We start from the raw sequence: 27,159 nt of genomic DNA on the forward strand, positions 1-27,159 counted from the left end.
AGAAAAGGTCAACTGCTTTGATTTACATTTGTGGTCAATCTTGTTCGCCCCTCTTTTGTCAACTATAGGCTACTGCTGCCCCCTGCAGTAATTCTCTGGAACTCCAAAAGCCATTAAAAATGGTGAATCTTGCTCGCCCCACTTTTGTCAACTGTATACTACTGCTGCCCCCTGCAGTAATTCTCTGGAACTCCAAAAGCCATTTGTTTATTTCTTTATTTGTTAGTATCCCCATTACAGAGTTAAAGAAAAAATAAATAAATAAAACATGCAAAGTAAAAGAAGAGAGAAGGGGGGGGGCAGTGATTTTGTGGCACTTCTGAAGTCTTGGAGCACTTTCTGTTGATTTGGGGGTAATTTTGCTCACTACTTTTACAGAGGCATTGTGGGTCATTTTGAATATTGCACTACATTTTTTTCTCTCTGGATATTTTTCGGACACCGACAAACAAACTGGCGTGACCCCCTAAATAGTGACGTATAGTGTGGAAATCGAGCATAGCCTTTTCTCATAGTGACCAGCAGATGGCGACAGCGTGGCGCCTGAAGACGATTTAGTGTTCTGATCCCCAGCCTAAATTCCACAACCGCTAACTAAACGCCGCTCTGTTAATGAAATAAATAAAAGTAATAATAAATGCAAAATAATTCAATTATATTTTTTGCTGGTGTTTGTGTGTGTGTAATAGCTGCTAGCTTTTATTCCACCACAATGTATATTTATTGTGCATCTTAGTGTAAAGCTGAACAGCCGGATGAGAAATGATTGATCAGCAAGCCACGCCATTTGGTTTATAGCAACGTTGTATTTTATTCTAATTTCCAATAAACAGAGAATATATCAGTCCCTTATTTGTACAAAAAATACCTGAACAGGATACAATGTAGATCCAGGAGCTGTGTAGATGCTTACAGAATATGAAGCACAAGCACAAAAAGAACATGAATGAAACACAAATCGTGTGTGGACTTAATCTTTTTTTTTCTTCTCATTTTTCTTTCCCTGACGCGATTGTTGTTTGACTTGAGCTTATGACGACTGAGCTTATGAAAACACTGTTGACAATTGGACTTGTTTGGTTTGATCACAACTAAGTGGATGAACTGTATGAAGAAACCGGAGGCACAACTACGCCGACTACTTTGAGCTACGCTGAAAAATTGCACTGATCGACTGCCTTTCATGACTGGAAGCTGCTACTAACATCCCTAAAGAATATGTAGAGAAAACAAACAAACAAAAACAAAAACTTGTGTGAGTGTATGTGTGCGTGTGGTTAACGTGAATGACCAAACATTTATTTGCTTAAAAAATGAAATGGACAGGTGACATCCAATGCAAGTTACTGTCAGAGACACTGAACATCACATTAAGTATCAAGTACAAGTATCAGGGCCACCCAAAGTAGAACAACATTTGAACAATACAATTAAAATAAAGTCATACAATTATAAAAGTCAGTATAGTAAAACAAAACAAAAAAATGGTAATGAGCCATGTGAATAAAGTTGTAATATTACGAGAATTTGTCATCATGTTAATGGGAATACGGTCACAATATGACCAGAAATTAAAAAAATGCACTCACTAAAACAATAAATAGGACTTTTTGGTTTAATTTAGCTTCTCCATCCCCACCAATAAAGTTTTTTTGAAAAAAGGTGTTGAAAATCTTTTCATTCGTGACCTTTTATCTCCCCTAATTTGCAATATTTTTTCTTGGAAAATGCAACTTTATTCCTCATTGGTATGCTTTTTTTCTTGAAAATGTCAGCTTCTTTTTTTAAACATGGAAATGTCCAGACTTTTTTTCACCAACCCACACCTTATTTATTTAAAAAATAAACTATCTTACAAAAGTTGGGACTTTTCCTCGACGATTTGCGACCATTTTACTTGAAAGTTTGCAACCATTTACTTGAAGATTTGCAATTTTTTTTCTTCATAAAATTCAACTTCTTCCCGATAAATTTGAGACATGTATTTCTTAAAAAAATTGCAAATTTTTCTAAATTTTTTTTGATTTTTTTTCTCTTTTTGTAAAGCTATAAGATTGTTTCATAAATAATTGGTAACTTTTTATTTCCTATAAAATTAAAACAAATCTTGAACATGTCAACTTTTTCCACAATCTTACAACAAAAATAGGGTGTGCAACTTTTTTTTTGTTCTTGTAATATAGTTGGTTATCTGTAGCAACATTACACATTATTGTCTTGTAACATCAAAACTTCTGTAGTTTTACAATTTCCTCCCATGATTTCACCAATTTTTCTTTCCTCAGTGTGACCCTAATACGAGTAAAGTTGGACACATGGCCAAAAAGAGAAAAAAAAAAAATCCAGTTTAATGTCTTAAAATAAAAATTTGAGCATGTTTAATTTAATACTGTATATAGTGTATATATGTCATTTTGTGACAAAAACTGATAAGCATAAACACAATAATGTCAATGTACACATCATCAACAAATTAATTAAGGACAAAATAGCATTCTTCATTTTACACGGCGTTATGGGCAAAGCATAACGGCCATACATAGTGATCTGTGACCTAAGGTACAGTGTTCGATCTCCCCCATAGTCTTCACATACTCATTCATTCGGAAACCAAGGATGCACTAGATGGCTGTTTCATGTTGGACACAGTGATTGCAAATGAAAATAAAAAGAGGTGGTGGGGGGCGTGGGGAATAGTGCCTACTGGTGTCTCGTGATGTGGTTCAACCCCCCCCCCCCCCTCCCTCCTCTAACAACATGTGAAACTAAGGCATCACTTCACTTTCCTGACCTTCCGTTCCGTCTCTACAAGGCAAGTTGGATGACCAGCAGTTAACAATAACAGTCGAGCCATACTCACACACACACACTCATATACACGCACACGCACACACGCTTATTCGCCAAAGGCTCATAGCTTACAGGCTGGACACAGGTGGGAGCAAGAGGGTGGGGGGGGGGCGGTGTGAGGTGGGGGCGAGGGGGTTCAAGCATGATCCAATACCTGGAGAAAGTCCTGCCCTGGTTGGTCACGTGGGGCAAAGTGACATGACGCTGTGCCTTGTGCTAACCCTGCTCTGATACAAGATGGATTTTCCGGGGGGGGGGGGGGGGGGGGCGTTAGTGAAGCGCGCGAGAAATTACTTTTGTGACAAACTTCTACAGGAGACGCGAGAACAAAACTAAGAAAACTCCAAAGTTTGGATTCTTAAAAAAAAAAAAAATCATATTCATAATAATATCATTGCATGTCTTTTTACTAAGGAGGCAGTGAAGTTAATTTTCCAAGACATCAAATAAGTAGAACCTTCTTTCTGTTTCATTTCCCAGAAAATAAATCAAATGTTGGTCCACAGAATCCAAACGGCTAGCCCATCAACAGACTTATTTGGAATTGAAAAAGACTACAAAGTACAGCTCATTAGTGCCAGGAAACACTCAGAAAGTCTTGTTGCTCGCTGAAATGCAGCCAGAAACGCATAGTTCAGCACAAAACAATTTAAAAACGGAATCATTTCTGTAAGGATTAAATGCCGAATGCGATCTGATGCTTTTGTGTGGATTTAGTTACTCATGCTAGCGGGTTAGTTAAATCAACAGCCTTAAAGTATATTTTGTGTTATTATTATTTTCCTTTCTAAGTTAGGCTTTTTTAGGGCCATCACGGAGTTTGACTTTTGACAAATTTGTTACACACTTTATAAAAACAATCCACTTGCTTTAGCCACACGTAAGCCAACATCTTGGGACATAGGCTTTAGTGCACCAAATTATAGTCAGAAACAAAGAGTCAGAAAACACATAATAAAAAAATAATCTGTGAATTAAATGAAAAATATGGCCAGTTTGAAGGGCTTTTATGGATGGATTTTGTTAGCTTTAGGTAGCTTGTTTATGCTCAATAGTTAAACCAAAATCTAGAACCCTTTAGCTAGGTGTACTGAAACAAAAAAAAAATAATAATAATTAAATGTATTTATTATATGATCTAGTGTGTGTGGGTTAACTAAGACTATTTGGAAGGGTTTTTAGTGTGAATTTTGTCAGCCAGGCTACTTCCTGGTTATAGCTCTATAGTTAAACCACCAGATATTGCTAATTGTTTTATGGAAATTAGGTCATGACACAGTTTGACTTTTGACAAATTTGTTCCACATTTGAAAGAATAAGCTTGTTTTCAACCATAAGTTAGCTACCAACTAGCAACATTTAGCTTAATGCACTGAAATGCAACCACAAACATGACGTGTTTGGGGAGCTTTTGGGGTGGATTTTGATAGCCAGGCTAGCTAGCTGGTTGTTGCTCCATTCTGTAATTAAACTAACATGTGTAAGGCTTGTGTTTCGATGCGTTTTTTTTTAGTTTGTTTTACAATTTACGTCATGACTGTTTGACTCTTGACAAATTTGTGAAAAACATGTTTGTTTTTTTGCCACATTAGTAACAGCTAGCAACATTTAGCTTAGCACAATAAAACGCACCCATGGCAACAAGTCCAAAGGGGGGGGGGGGGGGGACTAATAGTCATTTGTGTATAAAGTAAATTAAATTAAGAATATTGGCTGTCAAAGGGTTTTGGGTGGACTTTGTAAGCCAGGCTTGTAGCTGGTTGTTGCTCCATATAGTTAGCATATAGTCGCGACAGTGGCATCCATTTTCCCCCAAAAATGTTTGTTAATCATCGCTGTGTGTGCATCTTCATATATACGTTTCAGTTGTATGTACAAGGCTCATTGTTTTCACTTAAGGCAAGTGAAGCTCATTTGATCGTGTGTTTGATGCGCAGTCAGCTGAGTTTCACACTTCAAGTCTTTTTGTTCGTTTCCACGCTTAAAAAACAACAAAAACAATAATTGTGGGAGTGCTTTTCTTTGATTTGTCTCTTCTGAGCGGGGCGGGAGGATAGGGGCAGTGGTCAGGATGCCTCCGACCCTTGACTATCACCTCAGGATCATTGAAAATGTGCAAGCTGCGAGCTGAGAACAGACTCGGGGAATAAAAGCAAAATGACATTCACAAAGCCAACAAATACCCCTTTTCATTTCAAATGGTCTCGGCAGAATTCAGACGTTCCTCCTCCTCCTTCCTAGTTGCACTTTCTTTCTCTCTCTCTTTCTTGTCATTACTACAGTAGTGTGGCCGCCGTGCTATGAGCTACACACAGCTCCGAGATGTTCCCAAACCATGCGGAAAGGCACTGCATCATCGCCGTGACTCTCCTTGCCCCCCTTTTTTTTTTTTATCCCATCAGCGTGGATGGAGATCGACATGCATGTTTCTCCCAAATGGAAGAGGATGATGATGATGATGATTGGCCGTTGCCACCCCCTACCCCCGCGCGCGAGTGCAAACTAGTTCTGCATTGAATCAACAGTAATAAAACAGCATTAAAATGACATCAAGTAATCAAGTCTAAAAGAGAGGCTCGTCACGGCCTTCCTGATAAACATTCCTTTGTTCTTTCTGATAAGCCTCTGCTTGTTTAGATCCTTCTCCTCACGCTTGACTTGATCCTGGACACAGCAGTAGAGCCACACGCATGGGGTGGGGGTTAGGGTGGGCTCGGGGTGTGGGGGTGTTGTTTGGTGGACTGGGCGGTGTCATGGTGTCAGCTTATCCAGACTGGACTGCACAGGTTGAGAAAACCTCCTGGATCCAAAGTTTGCTCGAGACCCGGAGGGATTCCCCTCCATCCCTGATGATCAATGAAGAAGAAGTAGGGTGGCGCTTCCTGCACCACAGCTTATCAGGCCTGGGGGAAATAGGGCGGGGTTGGGGCTTTAAGAGGAAAGAGAGCCATCATTCACGAGCTTCTGTGCACCATTTACAAATGTTCTGGTCTCCGTGGCAACAGCGCCGGAGTCCACCATCCGCAACGTTCTGTGCCCTTTCAAACCTCCAAAAAGCAATACGGCGGAGAAAAGCTCGGCTCACTTCTTCACCCAGACTCAACTCACCGGGGGTGTGGGGAGGATAGGTGGGATCTTGGGAGGTGGCGGGGGTTTAGGAGGTGTGCAAAAGAAAAAAATCGCAAGGGCTGTGGAGAAGGAGTGTCACAAGGCCACGGCGGTGCACGGGTGTTTGAGCTTGCAGGGCAGCACTCCTCTGTTGAGCTGGTAGAACTCCACCAGGTGGATCAGGTCGGTGAACTTGGTTGCGCCGTCGTCCAGGCTGAAGAACACCTGACCGTCTTCTTCACACTTTACGCCCCAGAATGGAAGAGGACCGTTAGCGACACATGACAATGACATCACAGGTGACTCTCAGTAATTAAGAGCAAGAACAAGAGGCAGAGAAGGTGCCCAACTTTGTCTTGGTGGCTCCAGTAATTGCCACAGAGCAGAAAGAATACACGCTAATGAGTAGTGTCGTATGCTTTGTTTATATGTGTTGCTGTTTTACGGTTTACAATTACTGTCAAAGTTTTGCTAATTAAACTTTGCCTGTTTAATGGCATTTCGCCTAATACAGTGCGTTAGCATTAAGCTAGCGGACTAATGAAACTAATGTGGGCGAAGCATAGCATCCAAGTTTGATGATCATTTTGAGGTTTCACAATGAAAAAGGTTTATGAGGAACCATTCATCACTGCATGTGACGTTAGTTTATAGAATTGTAATGTTGGCCGCATCAAATGCTTCCGTGTGCTGTAAATGACCCCTTTGGGTTGCACACACTTGTTTTACATGGGAAAATGTGTGTGCGGATGGTTAAGAAGCTCTTTTGGAAACTGATCTTTAATATTAATTGCACCTCTCCCCCCTAAAAAAAAAACAACCCAAGAATTATTATTGGCCAACATCAAGCAAAGAAAACAACTCAGGAGATTAGCTAAAAAAAAAAAAAAACCTGTGTGATTGCGTTAACAACTGTCCAATAGTGCTGGGTCGGTTGTGTAAGGAACCATATTTGGTAACAGGTCAAAATGGATGCCACACAGTTCACTATAAAGCCAAGAGAACCATGCAAATTCTCCAAGCATGAAAATGTTTCAGGGAACCAATATATTAAGATACAGTGCAGATGTAGTGTGCTGTGAACAAGTTACAAAAGCACTAAGCCTCAAGAAACCCACTTAAATCCGTGCAAAATAAGACTTCAATTTGCTTGGGAGCATAACATTGTGCTCTGGAGCAATGGAAAAAAGCATCATGTGATCTAATGAGTCCAGATGGACCATGTTCCAAAGTAATGGGCCGAGTATGAGGAGAGAGTCCAGTCCAGTCCAGACCTTAATCCCATAGGAATCTTTGGGATATGTCAGAGAAGATTTGTGGTCCAACTCTCTTATCTTTCATACAAAAATGAATGCAGCTCTGGATGGAAATGAATGTTGTGTGATTGCATAAGATTAGCCAGATGATGCCAAAAGGAAATGCTTGCTGTAATCAAAGCTAAAGGCGGTCTGGCTTTTTGGCTGGCTAGTACTTTTTCCACATTACGCAACACTACTATGTCCATTTAGGAGCATTTACAAGAAAAGGAAACCCACTTGCCAGTTAAAACACAAATTAAGTTTTTGATAGCGAGCATCCATGACTTGATTTACTTCTGAACGTAATCAGCTACCTCTACAGTAAAAAAAATAAAAAATACACATCAAATGTATTTAAATTTCCAACATCCTTCTTAAAGCACATAGCACTTAATCTGATTTCACTGACCGGTAAAATTTGGAAGTGCTTGATCTTCTGGTGGTGGCACATGGTGAGCACGAAGGCCTTGGGGTTACTTTGACTGTCCCGCAACAGGAACAACCTAACAACACAAGAGAGAAGAGGAAACGTTCAGGAGGATAAATTACAAGCAGCTACATCTGTTGACCGTGTGAACAATTATCTGTGGATAATTAACCCTGAAGCATTCTTGACACGCTGTAAAATCGACACGGATTATAATATACACACACTCCCCTTCAAAAGTATTGGAAAAGTAAGGCTAATTTATTTATTTTACTTTTGAGTGCTTGCATCTGGATCTGGTACAGACCTTAGAAGATAGCACCATTTGTTTGAGCACACCCAATTTTTCATATGAGCAAGAGTATTGGGAAATGTGATGGACATGTTCGTTTTGTTGCCCAGGTCAGTCCTTTTACTATTACATTGATTATTGCAACAAATACATTCCGTTTTGAAAGCCAGAGAGCTGATTATAAATTTGCTTGTTTTGGGGGGGGGGGAATGGTGAAGCTGATAGACAATGGAAGATTAATCGGATCCCTTAAACATGCATTGGCCACAGCCAATAGAACAATTTCGGATGCCCTGGAGAAGAAAAGAAACCACCGGCGTACTAAATAACAGACGTCAAAAGGTAGACCAAGGAAAACAGCAGTTGACAATTGAAAAAAAAAGTTGCAAGGAAAGACAGTGAAAGAGATGTTAGTGACATCAGCAAGAACCTCCAGAAGGCAGGATGGGAGACATTGAAGATAGGCATATCATTTTTGGGCCCATGTTAGGATCAAGATAACCAAATCAAATGATAACTAAATAAAACATTTGTGATGCAGGTTTGTCATTAGATTAGCCAGTGAACCTAATGTTGGATAAGTGAGCAACGCAATTGCATTTCCACAACTACGCAATCTTACCCGTCTACTTGGCCTTGTTGTATGATCATTTTGTGGGCGTCTTCTCTCATGATGCGACCGTGAAACCAAACCTGCGTCCTGTGGATGACTGGTAAACACACACGGACACAGATCAGCCCACCGTAATAAAGCTCTGCTGCACATTTGTACAGTGTGGTAATGGCGTGCACCTGTGCTCAGAGAGGACGGGTGCAGGGGCGACGGGCTGCCCAGGACATTCATACGCTGACTCCGTTTCTTCATGAAATGAACAGAATGAGAATTAATTGGCATCCAACATAACAAACAGGAGATTTTTTTTTTATTATTATTATTCCCCTTCCTTTGCCTTACCCTCCATGTCTGTCCCTCCTCCAGGGCGGCACTTTGGGCCTCCACGGGGTTGTCGATGACACGGCCAGTGCGTCCCGAGAAGTCCATCGCCACCAGGGAGTTCTCTGACACGCTTCGCTGTTAGGGGACGAGGCAGGGTTGAGGAAAAGGGTAGGGTGGGAGTGGCGGTAAGGGTCGGCGGAGGGTGACGGTGTGAAGCGAGAGGGGGAGGGGGGGCGGGAGTAAGGTCAGAGGTCTAACAAGCCAGACACACTCACTGGGGCATGACAAATCCTGTCTGCACAGAGACCCACTTCAGTCCTCTCCCAAATCACACACGACCCCCGTGGCTTACTGGTATTGCTGCTGGAATCATTTTAATCGACGACGAGTACTTTCAATTTGAAAAGACACAAACTTCCTGTCACGCACAAAAAAAAAAAAAAATGTAAGCTCTGTGTGCAACTCAAAAATCTAATGGAATTCAGACTTTCAACCGCTTCACAGAAGGGTGCATTTGTAAAGAGTTTACAAAGAGGTTAATAATGAAATATATAAAATTCAATATCAAAATGAAAACCAGTAAGCATGCCTCGTTGATCTACTGGTTCATTGTGCTCCGTTCAAAACCTACAAACGCTGTACGTCAGTACCATCATAAAACTGGTTATTAGCATTAGAGCAGTACAGCCAAAAAGATGGGCTCACTATCTGGCTAGCCTCTTATTGTTGACAAAACATTTGCAAACAAATTAATAACCCAAATTAATATTCCAGCCATTTGTTTTGTTTTATCTCCAGCTAGAGCGAGGCACGTGAAAACGGCTCTGCAATTCATCAGCCAATTAATGGCTCCGTGTGCTGGCTGAGTGGAGAATTAGCATTAGCGTTAGCGTTAGCAGGCCAGTATGGAGGCGATGTCACTGAGCAGATCCTCACCACAGGCGTGGAGAAATGCGAGAGGTTTGTCTTCCTCTGCTGCGGGACGCTGTAGCTCTTATACAGGACAAGGCCATGCTGTGAAGACAAGAGGGCGGAAAGGATTAATGCGGGCAGGTGAATGAAAATAGAAAAAAAAATAATTATAAAAAGGTACACTGGGTTTAATGCAACAACAGCCAATCGGGTACCTTTAGAAGTCTGAAGGCGGTCATCCAGCAGGTTCTGCTCTGCTCGTCTTCAGCACACAACATCTTCAGCTCCTTACAGTCGCCTCTCGCTTTACTGGGCTGTAAGAAAAGAACGTCAGTAACATACTGTATGATTTTAACAATGCGGTGCAGTGAGCCTAATTGGGATGGAGAGATACCCACCTCCCACTAATCTGTTAATTATGACATTAAGATTCATGCGTTATTCACTCGGATGCAAAAAAAATAAAATAAATGCTGACAAAAACGGAACAAAAAAAAGTTGGCATTTTTAATAGTTTTTGCACAACACTTCTAATTAACAAAATAAATATATGAAAAACATAAGTATCAGTATTTTAGCTTTCAGCATCTCTGTTTGCATTACAAATAAATAAGTATGCAAAATCCCTCCAGTTCTGCACCACACAGCTTTGTCGGCAATGGACTGAATGACTTAACCAGTGGCATTCAAATGGCATACAACGCAGTCATTTCCATAGACTGACAAAAGGCATTTATGGCATCTCTCTATAGGGAACCAAATAATAATTTCTCCGAGCCAGAAATAGAAAGGGGATAATGACGAAAAAGATAGATTTAAATACATAACAGACAATACACAAAACGGGTATCGTGGTAGGGTAGGGAACAAAAAATATGTATTTTTTTTGAACATTTAATGTGGCTCTCAGAGGACTTTGAAACTAAAATGAGATACGATACATAATACATGTGTTTTGTGATCATTACGTTTATCAAACTTTTTTTTTTTTACCTTAATCAAATAAATAAATCAATAAAAGTTTAATAATTAATTACAATCACCAGGGATTCATTAATTATTAAAATGACATACTGTACAGAGGCTCAATACTTTTTGCTGTGGTTTTCAACAGGTAGATTGAATAAAGTTCTAATGTTATCAAGTACATCAATTTTATAGCCCACCAACCTCGGCTTTACTTTACAAGTGCCTTTTAAATTTCAATTTAGCAGAACCATCTGGGGCTGTTCGTCATTCTTTATTTAGCTTCCATAAAATGTGCGTTTTACATGCTACTCATTCTACGCAACAGCCTGAGCTTTGCATTCTTCAACTCTTAAAAAGTTGATTGCAATAAAGGCCTGCAAAATTTCTCAGGCGCCAGTTGTCACCTCAGAGAGTTCACAGGGGGAGTGAAGGAGATTTGGTTACACCCTCGAGCATTTGTTGTACGTGCACAATGCGGCGTTGCACTCTTATAGCAGACGAGCGTCGCCGTGCAGGCTTTTGTCCACTTTCTTCCCCAACAGCGATGTGGACCTGCCAGCTCCTCGCGATGAATTAATTCATGTATCCATAGCAACAATACAACCACCACCCGTCAAGTAAAATCCCTAACCCAATTCTGCGCTGTCACCCCCGCTGACAGCATCTGACGTGACGGTCGCCTAGCATGCGTGTGCATGTGCGTGCGTGCGTGCGTGCATGTGTGTGTGTGTAAACGAGCTGAGGGGGTGCGGAGGGGGGGTTGGTTGGGCAGATTCTCTGTACCATCCTGGCTTATCCCATTGGGCTTATCCCAGATCAGCAGGTGACCCACCACAGATAACTCCTGGAGTGGGACACACAGTGCTGAGTGTGTGTTTGAACCCCTGCTGGGTGGTTTTAACCCCTGTGTCCTCTGACCCATACGCCCTAACACACATTAATTCACATTACTTGCAAAGGTGACACAGGTGCATCTGTTATGAAGGGGTTTTACAACATTTCACAAGTGCTAGCCACTCATATAAGGGGGGCGGAATCAAGTTTTGTCCATCAATGAATTAGCTCGCACAAGTTAGCACTAGCAGCAGATCGAAACATGCAGTGTGGCAGTGTTTTCTGTTACGCGTGTGTTACCTTGATGGAGAACTGGTAGTCTGTCGGAGCATTGTGTAGTTTTCTGCCGGTGATAATGGTGAAGATGTTGCTGTCGTCCAGATCAGACAACAGCTGCAGGTGTCGCGGCTCCTGTTCAGTCAAGGGAAAATGATGCCTTGTTATAATATCCTATATTATTTTCCATTGTCTTCAAAGTTGGGAATGGCCCGCACAGTACACACAAAACACATTATCCATTCTCGTATTGCCTGACTATAAAATCCGTAGTTCGAAATCTATTGGGAATTTTGCCACCTGTGGGGTCCCCAAAAGGTCAATTCTTGGTCCGTTGTTTTTCAGTCTTTACGTGCTCCACTTTCTCAAGTAATACTCCAACATAATATACAAGTAAATCAAGCGTTTAAACCTGAAGTGCATTCAAAATGCAGCCGCAAGCATTCTCACTGGCACAAAGAAATTGCAAGGTCTTTCACCTCAGTACAGAACCGACATGCTCATCAATTACTTTCCGCCAAAAAACTCTCGGCTCTATTAGCAATTGACTGCCTGATCATTTAGGAACACGAGCCAAGGGGAGGTAACGTTTGCATCAATGCTGCACGCATCTGGGAACAACTGGACCGAGATATTCAGACTGGCAACATCGGTAACCACATTCAAAAACAGTGTTTAATAATGCCGGTAATCTAAAAAATGAATAGTTTGGTCAAATCATGTAGACAACTAAAGTACTCAAAACATTGCATCTTTGAAGAAGAAAAATCATCTTTGTCATGTATACATCAGAGTTCTATACCACCACGGTCATTGATGCATCCCATCCCATGGAATATTGTCTACCTTTTTTTTTTCTTCCCCTCTTTCCCCCCCGCAATGCTGATGATAATGTTGCCATGTCAAATATTGACAGCAAAATGTGTACTCTGCATTTAACCCATCCCTGAGGAGCAAACGCGTCACAAGCCTGGGGACGGTATCCAGATCCTGTGTCAGCACCTTGGTCAAGGGAACTTACTGGAAACTGACCTTTCTAACCAGGGATCTTCCTGCTGTGAGGCGGCCGTGCTAACCACTCTTTCGCCATGCCAGTAAATGTGAATCATGTTTCAAATTAAACCTGGGAGTGGTGGAAGACTATGCATTCCGATGGGATACAATTATCCTCGATTATAATGTCAATCAAAACTGAGCACTGACTGCCAGACAGCTCTCGCGCTGGGTTTTATTTGATTATTGACGAGTGCCTACGCTGCGATATAAATTACCTTGGATGTTCCTTTAGTGGAGAAGTAGAGGCCAGAGCGTCGCAGGAACATGTAGAGCTTCTTCCAAGACTTGCGTCCGGGTTCCTTCACGTGCAGATAGCCCTGAATCTCTGGACAGCTGCTTGAGTTCAGGAAGTTCTGCGAGCAAAACACAGAATAAGCTTGAGTGGGAACAGAATGCAGCAACAGTAATACCTTTGTGTAAGGAAATAATGAAAGGTGGCATTTTCTATATTCCTAAATGTGTTGCTGTAGCACCAGCAGGCAAATGTAATTAGCAGATTGCAATGACTCTGCATGAATGTTCATGCATATTTTTAGACAACAGATGTCCTTGTCACAGCCTTCAGGAGGAGAGGAGACATTTCTTACTGGCTTCACGCCGCTCAAGGACAGGATTTTGGGTTTTTCCGATTAAAGCAGGGGGTTGGATAACGATTCACTTGCACGTGCAGCACTTTTGTGTGTATGTCTGCACTGAGTCATCTCTCCTTACCTGTAAGAGCTGTGATTGAGGGATTGTGCCATCAGAATCCTGACACCAAGCCACCATCTGCTCTGGAAAAAAGTTCTGCATGGAAAAACACAGAGGGAGAGAGAGAGAGAGAGAGAGACAGCGAGAATGAGTGGCGGCGCAAGTGAGAGAGAGGCACTGGAAACCACTTAAGAGTATGCACAAGCTGTTAGGGATTACGCTTCCCTATGTAGAATACATCTCCCCATTGTTGTGTGTGTATGTGACGAGCACAAGGACTCCGAGACAAGTGGTCAGGGTGAGAGAGGCAGATAAAGAAATTGAGCGAGAGCAAGAGAGAGAAGCCACTCGAGCCTCAGAGTAGATGCAGTATGATCTCACCCGCTGATGTAATCCCCTTTAGCCAGCAGCAGCGCCACTCTTAGTGTGATTGACGGGCTGCGGCCAGCGCTCTGGTGTTTTAGTGCGCTCATTACCACAGAGCTGAGGTCACCTGCTGGCTCTGACACACACCTAAATCACCACGGCAATAATGTCGCCGTAAAGCCGGCGTGTCACGTAGTGCCGCGGCCCCATGCTGAGTCCACATCAGCACATCAGCGAGAGAGGCCACGGCAGGATGGCCCGAATTGATGCGAGCGCTGAGTAAGTTTGAGATTTGGTCTATTGAAAATAGGCAAAAGCACTTTGTTTGAAAACATTTTTTTGCACATTAATGCAAAAGATTAAGATACACATGATTTCATTGTATATAGGTTTGAAGAGTCTGTGAATTTGGGAACAGGAATTGATGGGAATAAACTAGGAATTCACAAAATGTCTGGCTCTTAAGAGGGAACTTAAATAGATTAGGAGAAATATCATTCATGCAAGCACAAATGAATATGAAGCGGCCATTGCCTAAAAGCGTTAAACAAAAATGCAGAGAAGCCTGAGGGAAGACGCTTTTTTTAAATTTGCAGATTAAATGGGACTTTTTTTTGAAGAGACAAAGGGCTCTTTTCATTTAACATTTTGAATGGGACTTTATTGGAACTATATTTTTGGATGGAGACAAGTGCATTTTTGTTAATCTTTGAATTGGTTCAGCCGGGGTGGGGGTGTCAATGGAATCATTTACTGTACAGTAAAATATTTTTAAACTTGATAAAGTTCTACTTACAAATAAATATGTTGAAATGTTGCTTTCAAATTAATTTGCAAGGACCTCTGCTAATGGCAAAACAATATGATTATTTATGAATATACCTTTCCATTCATCCTTCTGATTTGGAATATTTCAAAAATTCCCCATCTTAACTTCCCATGGAATTTTACCGCCCCAAAAATTCCACCCAAATTCTAATCAGTGTTTCAATAAATGCAATGCATGCTTAACCTGGGTTAAACTGCACGGTATTGATTAAATGTTTAATCTGTGGCTGCTAGCACAGATAGATAGCAGTGAGGGTCCAGCGTAAAGAGCTTGAGCCTTACGGTCACATTTAAATAAAGTGTTGGGCTAATAGCAGCCTGAGTTTTGCCTATTGTTAGAAAAGAAGCAGCAGGTGCACCCATGATGTCATCCACCAAATGTAGAGGCGAGCTTGGTGCCTCCATTTGTCGTATCTTCTTAGATCTTCCAATAAATGTAATCCTATTTGAAAAGGACTTGGTGACCATAAACGTACAAGCAGGAACCTAAAAAATAATCCTAAAATAAGAGCAGGCCGTGGCAATGTTTAGTATTCAATTTCAATGCTTGTTTAACAAGAACCTCACAAGGTTTACAAGGCTTAAAGCACACACTGCTTTGCCATCTGTTTTACTCCGAACACGTACACAAAGAAGAAATATGCAAAATAAGTACAGTATACCGTGCAATTTGATTGACACATCCGGAGAGCAGTTGGAACGAAAGCTACAGAAGGATTAAATTAAATGCCAGCTTGTATTCATGACAGTGCAACATGTAATGAAAACATATTTTTGTTTTAGGCTAACACTGACTAGGAAAACCATATGCGATAAATGCACTTTGTAGTTATCTTGTCATGTCATTAGCTATTGCTACAAAAAGTAACTGCCTTTTCATTGTCATTCTTAATAATAGCAATAAAAATACCAATGCGCTTATTTATTTTTCTTTGTCTTGTGTAAATTGTCAGACAGTCATGTCGAGGTAATCCGCCAAGTTTAAATTGAGGCAACTGGACTGAATCTGTCGACTTTTTATGATTTTTTCCCCCAAATGTGACAACAACTATTAGATTAGACTAACGAGGTACAAACTTGTGCCTTCGTTTGATTTGTTATTACAGCAATTTCGGGGCTACTTTTTTCACTTACATTCGACCCTGCGGCTAATACAAAGGCGCGGCTTATCTATCAGATCACAATGGAGCGCACTATAAAGGAAGCGCAAGAGCGTCAGATCAAAACAAACCAAGTGAGCCCAAATACAGTCGGAAAGACAATTTGCGCTCTCATTATGGAAAAGAAAGTAGCGGGAACCCATTGCGGTAACATTAAAACACATGCAGCTTACAGTCGGGTGCGGCTTATATGTGTAACAAACTCGAGTATTCCCCAAATTTAGCTAGCGCGGCTTATAGTCAGGTGCGCCTTGTAGTTCAGAAATTACTGTATATACTTTTTGACAAACTAAGTTTCAAAGCATTTAGTCATTGAAAAAATTACCAGCAATTATTAAAGTATGCAACTTTAGTTCAATGTACTGGATGTTAAGGGATTTGGTGAGAAAAATATTTGTAAAGTATGTTAAGAGTGAGGAAAAAAAAGATTTTCTGCTAAAATGACAAGTAGAAAACAAGAAGGGGGGGAAAAAAACACTTTCTATTTGCTTTAGTGGGCCACATGAAATGATGTGGAGGGCCGGATCTGTCTCCGGGGTCATGAATTTGACACCTATGGTCTAAATGGACCACATTGTTAACCTGCAGAAGACTTGACACTAGCGGAAAATCACCCCATTAGGAAAATATTTACGTTATTATGAGAATGAAAATTACTACCGTGAACTAATGGACATCAACTACCATTTAAATAGCTTCTATAGACTTCATCGTTTTAATTTAATATATGTATACTGTAGTTGCCAGGAAGGAGGGCCGATAAACCTAAAATGTTCTAAACATATGTTGCACCAAAAAGATTAGCAACGGGGAAGTGTGTGTGTGTGTGTGTGTGTGCAGCGCTGCGTGCTAAAGCGAAGCAGTCACAGAAAGGTCAACACAGGGATGCGAGAGACTCACCAGGGGGTTCCTGAAGAATTCATATTTGGCATAGTTCTTTCTGAAGAGGAATTTGCTGTCGCTGCTCATGGAAGCTTGAACCTGAACCACCAGTTCATGGTCCTCCAGGCATCTCTCTGCCACCGGGAATACACGGACAGACAGACAGACAGACAGACGGCCAGTGTGAGTCACAGTGTTATCTTTTGAGGCAGACTACGATACAAAAATGCGTTCACACTAGTCTGGCATTATTTATGAACTTGAGAGGTGGATCTGCCCTTGTTCATTCAAAAAAAACAAAAACAAAATCATTTTCATTAAAAAACTACAGAGCTCTGTTTTGCCCAATGCTAATAAGATCTTTGCTTCCCACATTATTGTCCTTAACCAATGATATAATAAGAGCAGAAGAGTTTAACCGAGTAACAGCAGCAAGAAGAAAAGAGGCACTGTGAGGCGGGGTTGGGGGAGGAAAGCGAAGGTGGAGGGGAGGGAAAGAAGTGGCAAGAGATGGCGAGGGGGGTAGTGGGGGAGGGTTTGGCGGTGTGGGCATTGCAGGAAGATGATGTCATCTATTTGGGCTGATTGCCGAGAGCAGAGTAGCCAGAAGCAAAGTGCACCGAGCCCGCAGACGAGCGAACATTAAGAGCTCACGCAGGCCTAACGTGATCACTGTAGTGCACATATGTGTGTGTGTGTGTGTGTGTGTGTGTGTGTTAATGTGGAGGGTATATGATCTAAAAAATGGATAGTGACAGGATATTCTACAGACGCACACACAAGCAGCCTTCAGCCACAATTCTTCTCCCCACAGTCCTGCACACGTCTTATTATCAAACACACACACAAACGGCTGCATGCTAAAAATGGACGTGGCAGCAACGCATGGGTGGAAATGTTTGACCTCCGTTGTGTGTGTGTGTGTGTGTGTGTGTGTGTCTGAGCAAGCGGGGGAATTTCCTATGGAGGTTTAAGTGCAGAGCGATTGGCCAGCCGTGCTAGGGGCTCGTCCGAGAGAGATCCACGATTGGTTCCTCGCAACTCTGGTATGACGCTTTAGTCCAGGCCTCTCCGCATGCACCCCTCCGTTTCCTCTTTTTTCTCTCCGTCGCTCCCCTCTTTTCGCTTGCTTTTTTCCTTCCCTTCTTCCCTCCCTCCGTCGGCTCACCTCACATTCCATCTCTCCAGTGCGCCTTTTTTTTTTTTTTTTTTTTCCAGCAACGCAGATGAAGCAGCAATGCACAAAGCGAGCCTTTGACTCTAAAAATACAAGTCTGGGAGTGGGAAAGCCTCACGGTGGACAAAGACGGACCCGGAAAAAAGGAGCTAAGTTAAGCTTCAAAAGCATATGCTGTGAAAGTCAATGTTGTTTTTGTTATCTCCCTTTTTCTGTTATTATTGGAGGGAGGAAGAAGCGTGTGTTTGGGCTTGCAGAAAAACGCTTAATCCTGCTAGCGCGACCACCTCCTCGAGACGTATAGAAGGCATACAAACACTTGTGCCATGCTCAAGTGAACACACACACTGAGAGCACACACGAGAATATCCCCACCCACGCTGACACACACACACACACACACACACACAAGCCACCATAACGTATGTGTTTTTGTATTACACCCTATAAATGGTGTTTCATTTCATCAAGCATGTTAAAGTTAGGTGGGCTTACAAATGTATAAATACAATTGGTGGAAATCAGCACACTACTGCAGTGCATTATTTGTTGTGTGTGTGTGTGGGTAAATGTCACGTATGCATGTAAAATGCATGACTAAAATATGAAATGTATAATAAACATTGTAATTACATATGAACTTCGGGTCGAGACCAAAACCGGGTCGCAAAGAAAATGCTGTAGGCTGCTTTGCTGATTTCAGGCAGGCTCATAACTTCGTGCCAGATCATAATTTGTTGTAAGATATTAAATTTTTATAGCTCTTTTCTTAATACGCAAAAACCTGTTAAGCAGATGTCATTGTTATAACATAATAATAAATTATTTTAGTAAGTTTGTGTTTTGGGTGATATTCTGATATTGAGATTATGTATTAAAGTTGAATTCCTTCACAAAAGACAATGTATGGAAATAAATGGCAAAAGACTGTGCTTACCAAGGCCAAGGATGGGGTGGTGTTCCACCAGCGTCCAGGCGTTGTCGTCCACACAGTGGCTCTTGTAGACCAGGAGCTGGCACACGTCTCTGGCCGTCATGTCCGCCGGGATCTCCACCACTTTGCCAGCGCCATCCTCGCTCCACACCTTCACTATCTGAAAACACAAAACGGGGCCAAGGTCATGTTTGTCGCAGGCTGGAAGAAGTCTTGCAACAGTGGGACAGCGCGACGCGGCCTAAGCCGCTTTTCAGGAAAATTCGACTGTAAGAAAAGGAAGGACGGATCGGATTGGGAACGTCCATTTACCTCCATCGCCACGTTCTTTGTCAAGTCCATCCTTAAAGTCGCGCTCAGTTTCCTCTCCAATAGGAGAGTTTCTTTTAAAAAAGAAAAAGAAAAAACGCAGCAAAGTCCCGGAAACTGGCGCCTGCACGCTGCGTTCAGCCCTTTTGTCCACGGCTCAACCAAACTCCCTCACACGCACATCCCCGGATATGCATGTAAACTTGCTTGCGCACATCGCACGGTGACGTGTTTTTTGCCGCGCCAACACCGAGGGCGAGAGGGAAAAAGTAGAAAATATTCACAGTTGGAGGACATTTTGATTATGTCCTTAAAAATGCCACCACTGGGAGCAGCAAGCGGGCACAGTTCAAAGCCAAAGTACCGCCCATTGTTGCGCCATTTTGAACCATTTCAGCCAAGCGCCCTAAGCGACATTTAAACTGGCTGTAATTTTGCCTGAGAGTGTGTTTGCTCCACAGATAACCGAGCAGCTGCTTCACACCACTCCATCTGCACGTTCACACAAAAAGCCCTTCGCTCTCGCATGCAGCGCCGAACACGAACGCATGCAATAAATATGAGCGCCAGAAAGTGCTTCAAAACCACAGCGGCGACGCACATTAGGTCAAAGAGAAGGCGTTACATGTTTGCATGGTTGTGTGTCGGTGTGTGTGTGTGTGTGTGTGTGTGTGTGTGTGCATGCTCGCACACCTACGTACTTCACATCCTGCGCCTAAAGCAGGCGTTCTGCTCGCAAACTCTGCTTGCCCCGCACTGCACACAAAGCAAGCGGGAGCAACTGTTGAAAATTACATGAAACAAGAAACAAAAAGAGCCAACGGACGACCGGGGGGGGGATCAAGCCGTACAACGGCACCGCCATTCGGAAATGTGCGGAGCGCCAAAAATGGCACAAAACACCAGAAACACCATCACGGCGACGCTAAGAGAGCCTCCGAACAAGAGCGAGGGAGGAAAAAAAAAACGTCACAGTGCTCCCTGCCCCTTCTGAAGCAAGAAGACTCCCCCTCTCCCCCCCCCCCCCCCCCAATAAAAAAGTGATTTCATGACGTGTGACTTTTGTTTGAGAAAAGTTTGTGAAACATCGACAGGGGAGGGGAAAACGGAAAAGCAGTAGGGGTCTTGATCGCTGCACTTTGCCAACCGCACACACACACGCACTGTGTTAAAGACACGCACACACGCACATCCAGAAAAAGAATGGAACACAATGCAAGTCTCTTACCTCCACGGCCTGAAAGAGGCAACAGTCTGGAGAGCAGGATGGCATTTTCACACTGAGACGCTCTCCAGTGACACAGAGAGAGAGGCAGAGCGAGGGAGGGGGGAGGAAAAGAAGTCAGGAAGAGGGAGGGAGGGGCTGACTGGCAAGGAGAACACAAGAGAGGTAAGAGCCAAGGGGGCAAGCGGGGAGGACGAGGAGGGAGGAAGTGACAGAGGAAGGACGAGAGACGGCTCGGCCCGGCTAACTCGCGGCGAGGTCGGGATAGCGACGCCGAGGGCTGTGAACCGCCGCCGCCAACCGCTACATCCACCGGTCGCTCTCCTCCCGCCCACTTCCACCCTTCCTCCTCCTCGCACAGGATTAACCCAGTGTGGGATTTTTTTAAAAACGGTGAGCTGCTACCTGTCACGTACCCAACACTCGTCACCGGGGTTACTTATAAATCGCCACCGATCCACCCTTTCCGCACTGTCAGCTCCTTTTAATGACCCCCCCCCCTCCCAAACACTCACGTATACGGAGCTTAATGCACTGAAGTACAAAGCCAATCACTGTACACACGCATCCCTCACGCTCTGCCTGCCAGGTTTTAATTTCCACCCCCTCCCCTTCCTCATATCCTCTTCCCTCTCGACAGCTGTGTGTGAAATATTATGCTGAGGAGGTTAGCGGCAGAGCAACATGTGTAACGGTGCGCTCGTGCTTCGAGGCGATGAGGTGGTTGATTTGAAGCAATATGGATCAAGCGCCGCTCTGGCTTCGCTGAGGGGGGGGGGGGGGGTCCTCCAAGGGAAGGGTAGAAGAGGGAGGAGGGGAGGCGGTTGCTCAGCAAATCTGCCCAGCCTGAGGAGAGGCAGCGAGTGGGGGGTTGAGGGGGACACAAGGAGGTAGCGAGGGAGGGCTGAGAGCGAGTACAGAAAGGAGAGCAATGGTGGAATGTCAGTAATGCAATACTGAGTCATAATCAGGCTCATGTGTAGCGTGCGGGCCAACACAGCTGGCCCCTAATACGGTCTGCATGAGAAGTGAGAGCCAAACGAGGAAGAGCGAATGTAAACCAAGACGACTTTTTTTTCCTTCTTTTTTCTTTTTTTTTTGGACTTCTTGCGGCAGGTTTGCAGCCATCTGAGCTGCAGTAGACAACACGGCTAAATGTTCCTGTTTATGTATGCGTGTGTGGGAGGGTCATGCATGTTCAAGCATGAGAGAATGAATACGCAGCGAACATAAAGCTTCTTTCTCGCTAGCTCTATGCTTTTCATTTAGCAACCTCGACCTTAAAGGCACTTGAAATAGTTATGAAAGGTAAAAACTTTACAAGATGAAATGAAGTCCCCTCGTCTCCTCGCTCCTCCCCTCCCCCACTGACCTACGCCGCTCCACTAGAAGAGGGTGAGGAGGGTGTACGACGTTATTGGCCTCCTTGTCAACACACACGCACAAAGTGGGCTTGGAACATATTGGATTTGAAGGGTCACGGACAGACACCTGCATGCATGAAAACAAAAGAACACACATGACAGTATGTACAGGGTCAGCGGTCAAACTGAATAATCTGCACTAGGGTCAGGACTACTTGACCAAAAAGGTTTATGGGCCCCTAAACCTATCAGGCTATTTGCCAACCCCCCCCCCCCCCCCCCCACACACACACAGTGAAGCAGTTGTTCTAAAGAGGAGCAGATCTCACCCACAGTGACAATAAAGGTACAACTTGTAAAAGGAATCACAATTCAGTTGCAGCCGAGGGAAGAGGAGGAGGAGGCGGCGAGGGCCTTTATCTGCAGATGCAATCTTTTTACGTAACATAAGAGCACAATGATGGATTCTCTCCTCTCCGCATGGCAATAGGAAATCTACAAAAGCGCATCTATGATGGAATTAGAGGGAGATTGTCAGCTGACCGACCATTAGTTGCTGCCCTAAGGTTTATTTCCAATGTACTTGAATTCCAAATGCTTGCAATCATGAGCTCAAAAAGAATCCAACGTTTGCAGCCTAATTCTTTGAGATATTAAATTACAGCACACAGAGAAAAACCCTGTTCTTATCTCTGAGAACCGTGTGGGGGGGGGATTTAGCTCATCTGCAAGGACTTATGCTTTAGAGCTGGAGGGAAAAGGTTTGAGTCCGCAAAACGGTAGTTGTTGGGAGCAAGGTGCCCTTGAGCAAGGCATTGTCCGCACCTCTTGTGCACCTCTTTCATGTGGAATCTCGCCTAGCATGTGGTATTGATTCAGCATCTACTCTTCTGTTAATTGGTAGCAAAAAGCATCCAAAACCAAAACCAAAACAACACCGTCATTTGACAGCTTCTTTGGGACGGGGAAAATCTCAAATGAGACAGAATAAGAAATGCCTACAACTTCCAAGGGAAGGCCCCCTCTGCGTAATATGTGGCGGCAAGCTCGCAAATGAGACAATTAAGCCTTCAAAACTGCCAAATAAGCACCGAAGACAATGCTTCCATTTCCAACGTCCTATCTTCGTAAAGCAGGGTTTTCTGCAATGACGGCAACACTCGCGTTCAAATCGCAGTAGACTTGACTTAACACATATTGAGTGTTCATTATCTCAAAGAAGAGAAACAAACGGTTCCATCTACGGCAATTAACGTGAGCATGATGGTGTGTTGTACTTTTAATTCTAAGTTTTGATTTGTTCATATGCCAGTTTGTCAAAAATATTGCTTTTTTTGCATACGTTCCGACAACAGAGTAAGCTTCTTCTGAATACACTTTGTTGGCATATGTGTCAAAATATGACTGATACACGTACGTTTTCAGATTTCGAAACGTCATCGTCTTATAAACGAACAGCACCACCAAAATGGTTTTGTGTAAAAGGCCCCTTGGTTGTGCTGAATGATTTACCGTGGATACCACACGCTAAGTGCTAGTCAGAGGCGAGGACTTCCCTCGTCGGCCGCACCGCCCAAAGTCTTTCATGTCTGCGAGTAGTTGGGTTTCAAAGCAGACTGAGTTGATTAGCTCAGCAGACGGGCCAAAGTCAATTTCACCTCGCCAGAGGGCCAACACAAAGCCCGCGTGTCTCACCTCGCCACGACCTGCCACTCACTCTGGAGTCAGCACACAAGCAAAAAAAAAAAAAAAAAAAGTTGAATATACTGATGGATGCGTATCAAAGTCTCATCTACCATCAAGTATCTCCACTTCATTAATAGTCATGTGGTGAATTTCAACTGTGCATGGTTCAACTGACACAATTCTGTTTCCTTACTAACAAGTTTTACTTTTTTTTTTTAATATAAGGGGCGTGGCAGTGCAAAGAGAAATAAAAAAAATTATGAAATTTGGTATCTCAAGATCGGAATCAAGCGTCTTCCAAATGTGGATAAAAATCGGGCAACTGGAAATGTGGATTGGTGTTTGGCTGTCATGAAAAATACTATACGTATAAGTGCAATGTATCTTGTACTTGTTTTGTAATAATTATTATTTTGTGCAAAATGCAAATGCAACAAATCCGGCCCCACATCATCCTAATATGCCAACCGGTGGTGTATATACACACAAATCAAGTGTGTACTGTCAGTCCAAGGCAACTACCACTAATACTGGTATCGGTATCAGCATCACTATCATTGAAGAAATTGAAAATCGCTCTAATACTACAACACTAGATACCTGCCTGTCATATATGTACTATAACAATCTGTCCGCCTTGATGTGTGCATTTTGGCAGATAGAAAACAGTTCCCCAAAGGATCAACGGGTGCTTCAGGACTAACAATATTGAATGATTTTAGAATCGATTATTCTATTGATGATTCCTTCGATTCATCGAATTAAAATGTTATTTTGCATTAAGTGGATTACAAACCCATTTTTTCAAGATTACTGTATATTAAACAATTATTGCTGTTTGTTTGGTACTGTTTAGTGAGTTTAACAGTTAAACAACAATTAAACAACATCCCACGAGAGGGATTGATGTTGTGCTCACCAACCTTTTGAAAGTGTTTTCAGTTACTGGTTCAAGCCCCCTGTCCCTTCCCAATTGAAAGCAGATGTTTGCAAATGTTTCATTTTGACACGAAATGTTAATAATAACAATAATAATAATAACAATTATCATTATTATTAATAACTTTGTTTTAATGAAGGACTACAAAATCAAAGAATAATTACTGTTGAGAGGCTAAAATGAAAGGACTTGGACAATTTGAACTTCAACAATGTCTCTAAACCATAGGTGTCAAACTCCGGTCCTGGAGGGCCCAACTCCTGCAGGTTTTGGATGTTTCCGTTCTCCAACACAGCTGATATATGATCAGCTCATCAGCAAGCTCTGCATAAGCCTGATAACGATCGTGCTGATTGGAATCAGCTTGTGTTGGAAGAGGGAAACCTCCAGGACCGGAGTTTGACACCTATGCTCGAAACGATTCTTGGATGGCTAAGACAGATGTTGATTAATTTGTTAATCCATTAGCTGTCGATTACTTGATTAATTTTGACGGCTTTAGCGTACTTGCTTCAAGCTGTTCAGTGGCACTCCAGTTGAGTGCAATCTATTCCATGAAATGTTAATCCATATAATGAGAAAACAGGTCTCAATACAAAAAGAAAGGAAAAAACACAATATGTCATAAGATGATACAACTCTTTAAAGTTCCCCAAATGGCCACTCAAGTCCTTTTACTGATCACATTCTAATTATGCGCAGGCCTATAATAAAACTACTAAATCAGTTCACAGAAAAACTGTGGTTGTCGAGAACCAAAAACATTACAGACCTGGCCCAGAATCAAAAGTGCTAATCGTCCTACCAATCACCAAATTCCGTTAAAGACATGAACGTACACACTAGAAGCAGGTAGGTGACAGAATCGCCATTGGCAAGTAAAGCACCTTGATCCGCATTAGAATCGACAGTGACGTCGTATCTCCCTAACAATAGAGCTCACACATCCATGTCATTATAAGCTTATGCTGTAGAACGGGCTCTCTCTGCAATCATTGCACGCACACAACACGCACGCGCACACACACACACACACTCGTGCACCTGATCTGATTGCAGCGGGTCAGCAGACCTTTGCGTGCAGGGGAACATCAGCTGACCGCAGACAAAAGCAGGGGAAGAAGTCCTCACCACAAGGAGAGAATGACTCAGCACTCAGATGCCATGACATTGTCGCACTCAATACTGACATCACACCGTGTTTCGGGCGATAAATCTGACCGCGTCTGTAGATGTTCACAACTTTGTGCTGACAATAATCCAGCAAGTGATATGGCTACTAAAACATGCTGCGTGACGATATAGAGACAGGAGATGGAGAAGCAAATGTTTCTTCTTTGTCATTTCTTAAAAGTTAAAATTAACACTCTCTTGCTAGATTTTCGTTTTTTTCCACAAATGGCTTTGAGTTGCTACACAAATAAGTCCACCTCATCTCTCCTATTCACTCGCACAACAATAGCGGTAAGGAAGATCTAATTCCCTGGCGGACAAAAGATCTTCAACTCCAATGTGGCGACAGCAGGCAATGAGGGAAAGACTTTAAGGGGAACATTAATGGTACAAAAATCGGGTAGCGTATGATGACTCCGAATCTACTGGAGCACCTTGAAAACGTATTCAAATGTTATTGACTGCTCTACGGTTCCCGATTTTCCCAATAGTAAAAGCATAGCTGTGGGATAAACATGTCCTCGACTGAATAATGCTTGTATAGTAATGCAGTGTCCGTGCTCGCTAATAAAAGCATGAATTAGTTACGGTCTGCAACCTGATGCTTAAGTTGAACAATTCTTCCGTATCGTGACAAATCCGTGTGAGGCAGTAGCTAAAAAACTGATATTTCCAATACGGCGCTGCCATAACTTAAGCGATGGTTCAGGTTGAGGAGGGCCACCAGAGAGGCAAGGCGCAAGATTAAGTAACATTGGGGTATTCCCTGGAGCGTATCTCCGAAACATACACAAGTTGTCACGTTATGTTGCTCATGGTGGGCTGCTCATAATACCCAGAGGACAAATCCATTTATGCTATTAGCAACGATGCAGACCATAAACCCGTCATGTCACGCATATACTCGGGTATACTTATAGTATAATAACATAAGCTGATAATATGAGCTGTGTATCCCAGTGAGAAAGACTGAAGATTAGTGAAGAATGTTCGGATTCCAGCAGAACAGCTGGAGGGAGCAACTGTGAGAGAGATCCTGTAATTAAAAAAAAAATTTTAATTGCCAATGCAAATACAATGCAACTATGTCTGTACTGTAGACCAACGCGCTGCACGTCTAAAGATTGTCATCTGCGCCGCTGCAAAAGATGTACTCGACTCATCCCGACGATCAAAAGCCTCGTCGGCATAAAGCCCGACCCACGTGCGTGCGTGCGTGCGTGCATACATATCCGCGACATCAACGCAACCTACTTGGCGCCGTGAACACGTTATACAACATTGCATGCCAGCAGAAGCGCCAACGTCTGGAGTTCTCGCTGTGACGTTGACTTGTTGCAATTGAGTGACTTCATCAATGAAGGACAATATTCAAAGGCTGGACCCTGGTTCCTTTTAAGCTTTAACTATCATTCGAAGACATGATGGTTCCAGGGAGGGAGGCCAGAGGGAAAGAGAGCACATTG

At 42.9% G+C, this 27,159-nt stretch overlaps 1 protein-coding gene across 3 annotated transcripts in view; it reads right to left on the reverse strand.

Annotated features, from left to right (window-relative positions):
• Nucleotides 1-786: 786 nt before the first annotated feature.
• Nucleotides 787-27,159, reverse strand: part of LOC147157605 (growth factor receptor-bound protein 10-like) — a 41,293-nt gene continuing 14,920 nt past the window's right edge. For all 3 annotated transcript variants that reach the window (XM_086062535.1, XM_086062536.1, XM_086062537.1), the window contains 12 exons: nt 19,000-19,156; nt 16,904-17,019; nt 13,671-13,745; nt 13,175-13,312; nt 11,928-12,038; nt 10,040-10,138; nt 9,849-9,926; nt 8,931-9,047; nt 8,768-8,834; nt 8,598-8,685; nt 7,666-7,759; nt 787-6,201 (listed from right to left, as the gene is read on the reverse strand). In XM_086062535.1, coding sequence (XP_085918661.1) covers nt 6,055-6,201; nt 7,666-7,759; nt 8,598-8,685; nt 8,768-8,834; nt 8,931-9,047; nt 9,849-9,926; nt 10,040-10,138; nt 11,928-12,038; nt 13,175-13,312; nt 13,671-13,745; nt 16,904-17,019; nt 19,000-19,156 — 1,287 coding nt within the window. In that variant the 3' untranslated portion in view covers nt 787-6,054. The remainder of the gene's footprint in view (nt 6,202-7,665; nt 7,760-8,597; nt 8,686-8,767; nt 8,835-8,930; nt 9,048-9,848; nt 9,927-10,039; nt 10,139-11,927; nt 12,039-13,174; nt 13,313-13,670; nt 13,746-16,903; nt 17,020-18,999; nt 19,157-27,159) is intronic.

Source organism: Leptonotus elevatus, chromosome 19, assembly GCF_054856555.1.
Source record: "Leptonotus elevatus isolate MCC_2025b chromosome 19, RoL_Lele_1.0, whole genome shotgun sequence".
In the NCBI taxonomy this organism is placed as follows: domain Eukaryota; kingdom Metazoa; phylum Chordata; class Actinopteri; order Syngnathiformes; family Syngnathidae; genus Leptonotus; species Leptonotus elevatus.